General features: G+C 38.4%; 2 protein-coding genes across 4 annotated transcripts in view; one reads left to right on the top strand and one right to left on the bottom strand.

Moving 5' to 3' along the window:
* Nucleotides 1–4,439, top strand: part of GYS2 (glycogen synthase 2) — a 41,429-nt gene extending 36,990 nt beyond the window's left edge. For all 3 annotated transcript variants that reach the window (XM_052690610.1, XM_052690609.1, XM_052690608.1), the window contains 4 exons: nt 146–241; nt 1,137–1,300; nt 2,399–2,479; nt 3,533–4,439. In XM_052690610.1, the coding sequence (XP_052546570.1) occupies nt 146–241; nt 1,137–1,300; nt 2,399–2,479; nt 3,533–3,754 (563 nt within the window). In that variant the 3' untranslated portion in view covers nt 3,755–4,439. The remainder of the gene's footprint in view (nt 1–145; nt 242–1,136; nt 1,301–2,398; nt 2,480–3,532) is intronic.
* Nucleotides 4,440–9,858: 5,419 nt separating this feature from the next.
* Nucleotides 9,859–13,957, bottom strand: SPX (spexin hormone). Its single transcript, XM_052690514.1, has 6 exons — nt 13,952–13,957; nt 12,996–13,076; nt 12,813–12,870; nt 11,457–11,519; nt 10,709–10,792; nt 9,859–9,917 (listed from the first exon to the last, which is right to left on the bottom strand). Exons 1-6 carry the CDS (start codon nt 13,955–13,957, stop codon nt 9,859–9,861), a joined length of 351 nt encoding a protein of 116 aa, XP_052546474.1.
* Between the last annotated feature and the right edge of the window lie 355 nt (nt 13,958–14,312).

The raw sequence follows: 14,312 nt of genomic DNA, 5'->3' as shown, positions 1-14,312 counted from the left end.
CAGCTCTAGTTTTATGGGACCTTCTGTTCGTCTATTTCATTTTCTTTTTTTCTCATGGGGTGAAACCATTCAAAACATATTGCTTTATATTACAAACATATTGCCTTATATTGCCAAATTTTTTTTTATCTATTTCTTTTGGCAGCTGAATGTACTGTGATGGGTATTCCCAGTGTGACCACAAACCTTTCTGGATTCGGCTGTTTCATGCAGGAACATGTTGCTGACCCAGCTGCTTATGGTAAAATTTTTTAACACCATATCAAAATAGTGCCTCTGAATTAGGAAGCAAAACCACAGCAACAATGCTTCAGCTTCTGAATTTCATGTTTTTACTAGTACAGTGCATTAGGAAAATACATTCAGAGCTCCAAAACTCTGGTGATGTTGAGCAAGCTATTCAAGCTTTGATATTTATCCATTTTTTTTTCCAGGTTCTCTGTCTGTTATCTTTAATCTTTTGTTTGCTCTGTTGTTTCAAACTCAGCCCTCTTTATCCCACACATCCCTTCAATACCTCTAGTTACACTGGAACACTTGGAGACCTTCAAAAGAAGCAGTGAAAATGCCTTTGAGTAGTCCAAGAAGGATATGCTGGGACTTTGGGAACAGTGAGGCATGCCCTCATCAAACAAACAGTAAATTATCTTGTACACTAAAAATAAGCCTTTGACAATAAAAGGAGCCTACTTACAGATAAGAATCTGCTCATTAAACTAGAAAAATGATCCCTCATTAAATTGTGGTGAGGAGTACAGCCAAATCCCAGTACATGAAGACAATATTGAGAATGTGACCAAACTAAAGCATCTTACTAAGCACATTGGCTTGTCTGTACAATCAAATGGAAACATCTCCACGCTAGCCCCAATTATATCCTGACCTACTGGAAGGGATAGGGCCAGCTGCAGAATATATCTACACCTGCTTGGCTAGACATGTCTTTGAAAACCTTTAGAAAGGTTACAGGTAGAGAGATGGGTCATTTGCTCTACTCTGCAAAAACATAGATGTGGGCAGTGACACATCTTAGGTAATATTTGTAAGACTAAGTGACAGACAGTAGAATGGAAATGTAAGAGGTCAGATTCCACTTTCAGTTCAGCTTATCTTCACATTTTCTTTGTATCCTTTAGGCATCTACATAGTTGACAGGAGGTTCCGCTCACCTGATGAGTCATGCAACCAGCTGACTCAGTTCCTGTATGGATTTTGTCAGCAGTCCCGTCGCCAGAGGATCATCCAAAGAAACCGAACTGAGAGGCTCTCAGATCTGTTGGACTGGAGATACCTAGGCAGGGTGTGTGAAACTATTAATAGAGGTATTAAAAATTCCAGACACTCTGTCTTCAGCATCATGCTACAATGCAAGGAGGCATTCCTGTTCTGAAAAGCACCTGTCAGAGGTGCTAAAGATGATGGCTGCCTTTATAGTTTGGTGTAATTCTTCCATTGTCCTGTGGTAAGGATAGGCATAACTTAACTGAATATGTTAGAGCAGAAGCCAGACACAGTGATCTCTTTCTACTTCTTATGCCAACTTCAGTACAAAAAGCTTATGTCTCTGAGAACCCTGGCAACTGTACAGTGAGTAGGATCTGTGCTCTGTAGTCTTTCAAGAATTCTATCTGTTCTTCCTAAAACGCTGCTAGACCTTGTGGCTCATCAGCACTCCTGTGCACTAAATCTGTGCATTAAAACAAAATAGAGTTTTTAATTTGATGTAGAAAACACTACGGTACCACCTACTAAGAAGAAATTAGCAAAGCAACGTTCTTAAATCTACAGGAAAAAAGAAGTGGATGGATGCACATTTATCAGTTTTGTAACTATTTTAGATCTTGTTCTGTGTTGGTATCTGTGTGAGAATATTTCTGTGTATGACTGCTAACACTGTGTAAGACTGACACAAGCTATTATTTTCAGTACAGGTGATGGTGACTGGTGATTATAGTAGATTCTCAACTATTTTTGCCAAATCCTTTAATGTCACACCTCATCAAACTCATAAATATTTCTTCTTTTTAACGGTTACACAGTCTTCCTATGCGAGGATGAACCCAAAGTTTGAGTGTATACACATGTATATTTAAAGATGTAAAATTCTCTGGATAAAAAAGACCCTGTTATATGTTGAGAGATAAATACTAGTCACTCTGCAACTCTGAACTGCACCAACCGTCATGAGTGCTGGTTTCCATCTTGGTACACCTTCTGCTTCAGTATTGCTATTTCCCAGTAATACATTTTTTACAAATATCAGTACCATTTGGCTTATCTTGTGTTCGGCCATTGTTCATCACCATCTTTGAGAAGATACTCATTCTTTGTTCCTTTTTTTTTTTTTAATCTAGCCAAGACTTCCTTGACTTGTAAAGATTTCTCTTTTATGTTGCAGTATTACATGCACGCTAGACACTTGGCCCTCAGCAGAACATTCCCTGATAAATTTGAGATGGAACCATGTGCTCCACCAAAGGTAAAATCTGCTTTTCAGAGATGAATTCATCTGCATTTTCAGTTACTTTACAGAGAGAAAGAAAATGTGTGTGTGAGAGAGAGAGAGAGTCAATAAGGTTTTACTTAACTATAGGGAAGTTAACTCACAGTTAAAACCTCTAGTTATAGACCCAAGCTCCAATCAGAACTTATAATGGTGTCATATGCAATCAGTAAGGGTACCGTGTGCAATACAGAAGCAGTTCTTCAGATGATCTAGAGTGACATGGGTGGGTCTATGCCACTATAGACTAACTGAGGAATTGGCCTTTGCAATTTCTGTTAGAAGAGAGTCCCTAATTTTTCCTCCAGTTAACCCCATGGAGAAGTTCGGTACAAACTCAACTATTGAAGAGCAGTTGGGAAAGTGTAACTAGGGGAAAAAAAAGGACACAAAATATTGCATTAATCTAAACAGAGGATGTGAGGAGGAGACTGGCTGTAATTTCAAGGGGTCAGTTTATAGGCACACTTCCAGTCACTTCATGTATAACGCATAATAGCATCAGTTTGAAAAGGGACCCAGTCTAAATTCCATGCTATTTGAACTAAATCTACAGAAACCACCAGAGCAACTTGTATTTTGAAATGAGAATGAGAAAGGAGGCTTAGGCCAAAACTCTTTGTTTGGCTCTAGTTCTGCAGATGTTGGCATTATAACTAGAAAACTGTTCAAACTTCAGACAGATTCTGAATTCAGCACATTCTGACTACAGAACTTAGAAGGATTTAATGTAATAGTGAGGATTTTAAAGCTCAGTAAAGATTATCGTATTTTACAAGAAACCATGCTGGAAAGAAAGCCTATCTTTTATGACACCAGCTAAAGATCACTGGCATACAAGCACTTTCTAGCAGAGCAGGATTTAAGGGATCTGTGTTCAAGGGAATTTATTTTTGGAGTGCAAAGCAGTCTAGTTTACATCCATTACCCATGATTTGCTTTGTAGCAATGACAGTCTTAAATTGCTATACACAATCAATTAAGGAACACTGTGGTAATTTGTATGCAATTTGATTCTCTCTCTGCCAGACGGAAGGTTTCAGGTTCCCAAGACCTTCATCAGTGCCACCATCGCCTTCTGTCTCTCAGCATTCCAGCCCTCATCATAGTGAAGCCGAAGATGAAGATGAGGATGAAAGATACGATGAGGATGAGGAAGCTGAAAGGGATAGGCAAAATATCAAGTCTCCATTTTCGCTTGGAGTATTGCCACAAGGAAAGAAGAAACAGCATGGAGAGTTCAGGAACTGAATGTGTTACTCTCCATCCACGCAGAGTCTCTCCATGTATTTAAGAGTAAAGTAGGCATTGCAAGCTTTGTATTAAGGACAGTATGTTATATTTTAGGAGAATCTTAAATGACACGATCTACACTGTTGGGAAGCCTAATTTTTCTTCATCTTGAAAGTAGTTTAAATGACAATTCTTCTATGCTCCTCAGAAGTAGAAGAATTTTATCAAGCTTAGTAAACTTAGAGAATGTAACAGTCTCCTTAAGCTTATCTAAAGTGTAGATCACACCTTTGTCTGCATAATCATCTACACTAATATTAGTTCATGCTGATAGTTCTGCAATGGTTGTTCCAAATGAATTCTTCCTTCATTTATGTCCCTCACTCCCTCCTCCCAAACTAACATAATCTTTAAGCCAGAGCTCAGAAAATTTAGAGAAAAAAAGTGTTACACTGGAGAAATCTTGTCAGAGGTAAAAAACTGAGAAGAAAATGGTCTTTATCTTTCCTTATGCTGTTTACCTTATTGTAAACTTGCATCATTTGAAACATTTTTTACAGCACATGGAAGTGTCTTGGATTAAAACACACTGTGGAACAATTTAAAGTCTTATGAGGTGGTCATTTGAATTATAGATACAAATGAAGTCATCTTCTTGAAGTCCTTTAGACCCACAATAAACAGCAGATTGTTTATTTTCTGACTCCTCTGGTATGTCTCTTTAATTGTTTTCATCATGTTTTACATTGAGTTTGTTAACAAACTAGTTCAGAGAGGAAATGAATGTGACTTGTCTAAAGAGAATGAGAAAATTAACTTAATTAGCAGCTGCACATGCAGACAAAGATATGCCACAGAACAATTCAAAGCGGTGTAATTTTAGTTCTTCCAATTGCCTGCTGGTTTGGGCTCTATTTCTATTTCTTGGAAGAGATCTGCCAACAGTTTATGGGTCAGTTTGGTCCAGTTATGTGACTAATGGGGCCGGGGGAACCCATGGACCACAACCTGAGGGTGAGAAAGGGGAAAAAGTAGGGAGATGGACCAAAAAGAGAACAGCAGCAATGATCTGAGGATGCAAGTTAATTTACTAGATAAGATACTGGAATGCAAGGTGACACAATATAATACAATATAATTGGAATTGAAGCTAATAAATCAAATGAAATGAGAGTGTCCAAAAACTGAAGGCCTTACTCTAATGCTGAAGGCAAGACTGCTAGAGAGCACACACCACAGAGATGAGCAGAAAGGAAAGGGGACCATCTCACGACTTGTGAACAGTTTTATCGTTCCCTCTAAATGGGAAATGGAAACAGAACAATAAAAAGTCCTCTGGGAGATGTAGTTCTTTTTCTCTTCTGAGACAGGTATACTCTGAACTATCGACAATCCATGAAACTGGAGCATTCGCTCTTTAACTCCCAGTGCTCTATATGATGTTATGATATGGAATGCCAATAACAAAAATCATAAACCCATGACATTCCACCCCTTATTCCACATTAGTACATCATGCTTACTATATATATACAAACAATGATTAACATGCATTACACACATACAAACATATATATACACATATATATGTATGTGGAATCACTGACTACACTCCCTCAACATCAAATTCCCTTGTGGTACACATTGAACATCCTGATTTTCCTGTGTCACCCACCAAGTGGACCCAGGAACTGGAAAGACCAAAACCACTTTTCCCAGCGTGCTCTTTACATGTACTACAGAGTCCTTATCTCACTCTACAGTATGTAGGGAACTGGATTGGGCAGGAGCATCTCAATTCATAGATCCTCAAGCCATCAGCCAGGTGGCTTCTGTCAAATGATTCTCCCTATGCTTAAATGTTTCATCACCCATTATGTTCAACATACTTTTTAATAACATTGTATAGTTTGATTTTACCAGAAGATGGTGCATGACAAAGGTGCATGATAAATTCACTCAATACCATGATATTTGGCCAAGAATTTAAAGAGAATTTTTGAAATGAGTCCCATTATCAGATTCAATTCTTTCTGGAGTGCCATGTTGCAACAGTACTTGTTTCTCAAGACCCAATATGGTGTTTCAGGCGGTAGCATGGGGTACTGCATATGTTTCAAGCAACCCAGTGGTTGCCTCCATCATGGTAAGCACATAACACCACTGCAAGATCGTGGCAAGGTGATACAATCAAGCTGCCACGCCTCCCCATATTTATACTTCTGGAATCGCCCTCACCCCCAGAGAGGTTTCATCCTCCTGGTTTTCTTCAATTGCAGTGCATGTTTCACAGTCTTGAATAACTCGTGCAATAGTGTTCATAGTTAAGTCCACTCCTTGGTCTCTACCCCATTTACATGTTGCATTTCTTCCTTGATGGTTTCATGGGCCAACATAACTAGAAATAATTCATGCTTGTTTTGTCAGTCTAAGTCCATTTGAGCCACCTCAGTTTTGGCAGCTCAGTCTATCTGATGGTTATTTTGTTGTTTTTCAGTACCCCAGTGCTTTGGCGCATGAGCATCTGCGTGACACACTTTTACAACAGTAATCTTTATTCAGGCAGCAATGTCTTTCCACAATTCAGCTGCCCAAATAAGTTTACTCCGTTGCCAGTTTTTTTGTTCCCACTTCCATAACTATTCCCATAAAGCACTTACCACTGTCCATGAGTCAGTACAATGATAAAGCACTGGCCACCTCTCGCATTCAGCAATATCTAAGGCCAGCTGGATGGCCTTTACCTCTGCAAATTGGTGGCCTCTGCAACCTGCTGCATAGGGCTCCATATAGAAGATTTCCATCTGTGATGCTTCCCCACAATACAACATGTTCCATCTGTGAACAGTGCAAATTTCTTTTCATTTTCTAGTAGTTTATTGTATAATGGGACCTCTTTAGCACGCAATAATTCTCCTGGTGATGTTCCAAAATTTTTATTTTCAGGCCCATCCATGATCACTACTAAGATTCCTGAAAAACTGAGGTTCTCCATCCAAGGTCATTGTATAATCAACACAAACCACTTAATCCTAGTGGAATCAGTAGACTAATGGGTAGAGGGACCTGTTCCTTTAAACATCCAGATTAGCACTGTCAGATAAGGTAATGGAAGGAGCAGCATTTCACTACTGATTACCTTGGAAGCAGCACAATCCCCATCATAGCAAAAATCTCCTTCTCAGTTGGAGTGTAGCACTCTTCAAATCCATTTTACAGTCAACTCTAGAATGAATAGTTTCTTTCCTAAAAACTATAGAATATCATACAATAGCAGAATTGCACGTGGAGAGCCTGCCGGACTTCCTCCTGTAGCCTAAGAATGATGGAATTGTAGAATCATTAAGGTTGCAAATGACCACTGAGGTCATCAAGTCCAACCATCAAAGAATCATAGAATCGTAGAATCACAGAATCATAGAATCCTGGAATCGTAGAATCACAGAAACGTAGAATTGTAGACTCACAGAATCACAGAATCACAGAATCATGGAAATGGACTGGGTTGAAAGGGACCATAATGATCAAAGGGATCATAATGATCTGACAGCTGGGACACACGCCGGCCCCAATGGACCCTTGCCATCAGTGTCCAATTCCACCATGCAAATAAAGTAGAAAGACAAACCGCAAAAATACGTGTTGGCATTGCTAACGGCACAGCCGTTGTTGCTTCCTCATCCTCGATGCTTTCTCCCCTTTCTCCTGCTGCCAAGCCACTGCTGGCACTGTTGCATCCCAGACAGGGACCCCATGACAGGGGAAGGGCAAATCTCTGCACCTGGGGGGAACATCCCCGGAGCACATGACAGCTGGGGTTAGCCAGCTGGAGCGGACCTAGGAGTCCTGCTGGACACCAGGCTGAAGCAGCAAAGAGCCCAGGCTGCCTTGGTGAATGGTGTCCTGGGCTGCCTGAGGCCCGGTGCTGCCAGTAGATGAAGGGCTGAAATAGCAACAATCCACAGAACAGCACTACTAGCTACTTAACTCCCAGCGCACTATGTGATATTATTACGCGGAATACTGATATAACAAGGCTCACAAAAACATGACAAGACCTAATCATTAAATAAAATCCTACAATAATTCCAAATCCATATATTTTCCTCATACGGCATTTGGTAAAGATTATGAAGCTTCTTTTTAAAAGCATTGAGGACGAAGTGAATCTGTGAATGAGAAACAGACACCTGATTTGCCTGGCAAGTTTCAACTGTCTGTAACTTACATAGATACAGAGTGGCTGGATAAATATGTTTAGAAGTGGGTTTCAACACAAAGACATTAGTAAGGAGATTTTTCCTTTTTTGTGAATCCTCACGCTGTTCAAGAAAAGCCCCTTCCAGGACTTGATTCAGCCTTTTCCTTATCAGGTAGGAAGATCTGACCTCTGGAGTTGTTTACCTCCACTGCTCTTTGGGGGCGAGGTAGGGTCAGATGGCCTACTTTGAATACACGCTGACCCTTCAAACACTTGACTGTCACCGAATGGCACTGGTCCTCCTACACAGATTATTAAGAGTAAAAGCGATTAAGTGCCACACTCTGTATCTTCGGCCACGTAAAATCATTTTTAAAATTGCATTTTCATTCTTAAGCTGATCTGGATCACTGAAAAAAGATGCCGTGTCAGAAGCCTTGTTCTAGCTTTACTGCAGTATCTGAAATGAATTTTACAGGAGTTTCTACTGTCCCAGATGATTTTAAAGTAACGAATAATTACAATTAATGAGTATTTTTCATATTAATGCAGTGAAAGCAAAAGTACTGGCGAATGTTCATACAGTTTACTAAATGGAGAGTAGCTGCACTTTGTGAGCTCAAAGGTGTATGTTCTTCCTTGGAGTGGTTTTAAAAGTTACTTTGCAGAGTCAAAGGTTGAGAGTTGAACAAAAGAACATTTAGAGGTCATAATGATTGAAAGTTGATCTTCTCTTCCAAAAAAAAAAAAAAAAATTTGATTTCAAGAAACTTGGCATTTTTACTTGCATTTCAGTGCATTGCTTTACTGAAGAAGTCTCATCTCACCTCAAATTTCCTTTCATCACAATTGCTTTAACATGATCTGAGGATGATCCAGCATTTCATTACCTAAAAATGTTCTAGTAGTATCAAGCTAGTAGACATCTATTTATCATCATTCCAGGCCCAGCTTCACTGCAATGCTAGAAGATGTGATCACTAGATACGTCTTGTAAATGATCATGTTAAAGGAATTGTGATGAAAGGGAATTTGAGATGATATTAACTGTAAGCAACTACTGAAAATGCCTGTGGCCTGTTGTAGAAATTAATTTCCCTGTACCTTCAGATGCATGTCTTTATGTTGAGGAGAAACAATCTCATAGTTAATGTGTGCTAACAAAATAAAACATAACTGCTTGGACGCAGGGATCATGTAGTGACTTTTCAATTACATGAGAACTACAGAGGGCTTCCCAGTAAGACCTCAATGCTATGCAAATAACGTTCCATACATCCTTATCAGCATGGAACCAGTTTATGTATGATTTCAGTTTATTTCAGTTTCAAAGCTTAAAAAACAGGCTGGCAAAATGGTACAATGATGATGCAATTAATAATCTATGTGCCAGTTATCATGTTTGACATTAGATTTGTAAATAGTGTGGCTCCACTAGCTCTAGCAGAACCATGCCTCATGACAACAGAAGTGTCTGTATGTATGCCATGGTCATTACTTGATGCCCTGATCCTGTGTTGACATACAGGGCCAGCAGTGAAGTGGTAAAGGAATCTACCTTTATCAACAATAAAAAGACTTTAATATATACAGTTGGGTGGAAGGGTGTAAAATGTTTTCCTGTAACTATTGATAAATTGATATTAATGAAGTAATTGTCCAAAGGACAATTCATTCATCCTTTCAGCTAAGATGGTACAGTGGATCTTAAATTTTGGATGAGACATACAATATTACCTAAACAAGACAGGAACTTCACAAATGATTTCTTTGGCTGAAGTTTTAATCAGTTTGAAATTCAAAATGTTGCAATGAATATATACATCAACTTTTTGGCATTTAAGTGGAGGTTAAACACTGTTTACACAGATCATGGTTTCAGGGTAGATGGAATACAAATGTTAAAGAAATTTCAAATATTTCACCAGTTTGATAGATTGTCCATCAGGTAGCCAGGATGATCACTGTTTTCTTCTTCCACTGCAAGACAAGACACAATGGGAAAAAACAAATTGTAGATAAGGAAAAGTTCAATCACTTCAAGTTTCCAGGATATATATATACCTCAGGGACAGCCCTAGTGTAATGTGACTGATTAGCTAAGACATGAAAACTGAAATAATAATGCCTTCTGTCATTTTAAAGGCAGCAATTTTTGATTATTATATATTTGATTATTTTGTTAGGCTACTACTGCAATTTCAGTGTTATTCCATGGAGTTCTGTCCAAACAAGCTGCTGGTTTTGCTTAGATCTCTCAGATGTCTTTTTTTTTAAGGGGCTGTTTCCATCCCCTTTCTCTTGGAACAGAAACAGCAGGTAGGAAAATATCACTAAAATTTATGAATTGTGAACTTCAGAGAATTTTCTCTTTTTCTTGGTGCACAGACAAAGGACACTTCCACTGTTTTATCTTCAGAAATGCTCATATACTTCGTCCAAACCCCCATGTTCTCTGTTAATTCTACTTCTTAATTTAGAATAGGCATTCCTTTGAGTTTAGACCAATAAAAATATGAAAAGCAGATGAAAAGCTGAATACATAAAAGTTTGCGTACTGTTGTTTCTCCTATTCTTGTTCTTGACTCTGTAAATGTACAACTTGATATGATTCACTCTGTTGGAATCACATTTCATTTAAAGACAAGTTTTTAGATTAAAGTGTTATGTACATACTAAAGCATATTTATAAGTACATTTACTAAAAAGTACATTTAAAGTACTTATAACTCCCCTTTAAAAGCTCAGTTTAATATAAAACATATGTTTACCTTCTTGAGCTTTCCATAACGAACTAAGGAACAATGCTGCAGCTTCAGAAAGAGATAAAGGATTTGTGTTTTGGCTGCGTGTTTCTAGAATTAAAAAAAAAGTAATCATAGACATTCAGTTTGTTGTATTTATTGGGACTTCTTTATATTGCTCTTTTCTTTTTTGTATTTACAACTAGAGACCCAAGGAGATATATTGTGTTCTCCTTTACAACATTATGTGCTCAAAGTCAGGCTGGTAAGTGAGTAACACATAAGAGCTTATCAATTTCTTGCTAAAGGAGGTTATTTTAACATTCTTCAGAAAGTTAAAAAAATGTTCACTTTTTTCATGCATTCTTCATTTTGCTACAGTTATTTCCTTTGTCTGACGTGGAACAATGTTCTCTACTTTTGTCATTTTTTCTGTTCAGCATAATTAATAATTGGATTTATTTTTCTTTCCACTGAAAAAAGAAAATCAAAGGGACTGATTCTTATCCCTCTCTACACCCAGTCTGTGTGGAACATCACCACTTATGGAAGTGAAGTCACATAGGTATACAAGAGAGGAGAACCAGGCACAGGAGAACGGTCTTGTGTTTCACATGGTTTTTGGAGTGAAAAGTATATATGATGAGAGGAAGTCATATAAGTGCTTCCTTGACCAAGATTCCAGAAAAGCAAAATTATTTCTCCTGTTCTCAAAGATTTCTCCCCTAAACTGAGCAAAAATCGGTGTTATATACACCTGTGCACATGTACTTACCAAGCTGCATTCTCCCATACAGATCCTTTCGCTGGCTCTCATCTGAGATGAATCTACGTCCCTCTGAAAGAACAGTGTGGAAAGAGTGAAAACAACTTCCCAAATCTGATGTAATTGGTACCTTATAACCACTAAAGTAGTGTTTTCAAAACACAAAATTGCAGCAGTAATTCTACAAGCATAAAATTGGATGTGTTTATTCCTCCTGAGGTCTTTTGAAACGAGCAATAGCCCATCCTGAACCAGAACACTTCAAAACATCTTTTATTCCATGAAAGTGTTGTTCCAAAAGTTTCCATGCTTGTATCATCCTGCTTAAGGAGATACAGTCTGGAAGAGTTTTCTTCAGTCATTCCTCAACTGCTAGCCAAGAACCTTCAGTCTCTTTGCTGGCCTATGAGGTATTGCTTTTAAAAGAATTTTTCTACATGAACTCAAAAAGAATTAGAAGAAGACTGGTATGCAAGCAATACAATCCATTACTCAGTTTGGAAAAAAAAATAAATTAAGGGGCTGAATTATTTGCTTTCATGAACAGAAATTGTCAGCAGAATTTATTTCACATGGTGTTACCTCACTGTTCTTTGTAGTTTATATATCTATATATATCGTGGTTGTAATTGGAAGGAACCTTGCTCCCTTAACATATGCTTTGCCTGGTACATTTTGAACTTTCAATTCCATTTGGAATTGAATTTTTAAAACTAGAAATGTTTTTGTTAAATGCTCTGGGTCTGAATCAGAGACCAAGGTCTCTCAGACTCAGAACATTATTTTGAATGCTGCTTCAACTCTGTCCTAATAACAGAAACTCGGAAGTTAATTTGCACAACCTTAATACCACAATATTGATAAGCCTGACATCCAGTTTCTTCTTAGAAAAGGTCACTTGTGGTCTGAATACTGACTATAATGCAAGATGCTTGTAGTAGGAATGTGTTATCCTATTGCTTGGGAAGATGTTTTAATTAAAGCCTGAATAATGATGAGGAATGATATGTATCAAGTGCGTATTAAATCTCCTTTGAGATTATTTCAGTTAAGGAAGTTGCCTTTCCAATAGGTTTCACAATCAAGCTTCCAACTGTGTATATCTTCGGTAGTTTCTGGCTTGCTTTTATTCTTTCAATAGTTGCCTTCTTCAGTTGGATCCCTTTAAAAATTAATAATAGTACTGGCAATGCCACTGTTTCAAAGGCAAGAAGAGATAACGATAAATGCATCTTGGCAGGCTTCAGAACTTCTACCTCCACAGCATCGTCAGGAATTTACTGCTTGGGTACAGCCAAACAGATCAGGAATAATCCAACGGTATAGCAAGTTATCTCCTCAAAATTTAAAGAGCTTAGGACTTACGTGCACCCTTCAAATAGAGCATAGCCTGAGGAGTCCAGTTTCTCCTTTGGAAATGAGCCTTTATGACAAAAAAAGAGTAAAGAGACATGTCAGCACTGTATGACATTACTAGCAATTACAAGTATTAAATAGCACCGACCTGTGAGATAGAAGCTGTGCATTCAGCCCAAGTCAACTGTTTACCTGAGGAGCACTCCAGGAAAAAGATAGGAAGGACACTGTAAGGAACAGTGCCAATGCAGATGCTGTCAGTTTACGCAGTCCCTGTGCACAGCAAAGAACCACAAGATATAGGAAAAGCTTTTCAGATCTGTAAATCTTCTCAACTTCAAATCTAAATGTGAAGGTATTTCCTCTTCCTTCTTTCTCCCTGTCTTGCTGCCCAACCTCACCATGATCTCTAGCTATCTCATCTTCAATACTCAGCAATCTAATGGGAGGATGAATGTTAAATCAAACACACTTATTCTTTTTGCTCTATTCTTCTTAAAGGTGCATGAAGGTGAGAACTGCCATTGAGTTAAGCACCTTTTGTGCTTCTGTTTGCAAGGACTCTAGATCCTGCAGAAATAGGAATAATGTACAGACTATCAGGGAAATATGTTATAAAGTACATCTTGATTTTACCAAGTCTGAAGATAGAAATCAGACAATAAGCAAATGTAGGGGCTGGCCACTACAAACAAAAGCAGGGAAAGCACATCACTACTTCCTCAGGAAACAAAAGTTTTTAAACTCAGCAGCCTATTTCCTTCAATCAAAATTACATACACTTCAAGAGGATTGCTTGCTGGATCCTTTTAATTTGTTTGCTGATGCAGCACATGCAAATGAAAGCACCAAGCATGAATCCTCTGTGAACAAACTGCATGTCTGCTTGTTTGTGGAGCATCGATAACAGGGACGGGCATCAGAGAGCATCTAGCTCTGTGATTCACAGTGTTTTATTCCATCCTGTCTTTTAGAGCATGTTTTTAATGCAGTGGTTTCAAACACACTAAACACAACTATGTGTATATGCCTTCGCTGTTATTTCAAAGTTAAAATTACTAGCCGCAGTCCCTGAAATATTATACTCACATGAAAAATCTTAAATTGCAAACTAAATGTTACCCACACACCAAAAGAGTTTCACTCACCTTCATACCTATTGCAGTAGCAAATCTTCAGTCTTCGTTTCTTGGAATAACGTGTCACAAGACCTCCTAAAGGTTTGGGGGCACCTTTTTAAATCTTCAGAGTGAATGTCCCCTCCCCTTCTCTGGTGGGCTGGAGAAGTCCAAAGGGATCTCTTTGTCAGCTCTGTAGATGGAGAAGTAGAAGGTCTAATGACTCCTGAGGGAATCCTGTAGTCTTGCAGGAAGTGAGGGAAATGATGGAAAGACAGATGCACTTGGAGATGCACCCCATTAGCCAGGTGAATACTTTCTGAATGCATCAGCATCAGCTGCGTGCATTTGCAGTACAACGTCACCTTCTTGCCAGATGATCAATAAGTAT

Source organism: Tympanuchus pallidicinctus, unplaced genomic scaffold, assembly GCF_026119805.1.
Source record: "Tympanuchus pallidicinctus isolate F22 unplaced genomic scaffold, pur_lepc_1.0 scaffold27, whole genome shotgun sequence".
Classification (NCBI taxonomy): domain Eukaryota; kingdom Metazoa; phylum Chordata; class Aves; order Galliformes; family Phasianidae; genus Tympanuchus; species Tympanuchus pallidicinctus.
Note: the sequence above shows the minus strand (reverse complement) of the source record. Positions and strands in the feature narration are given on the sequence as shown.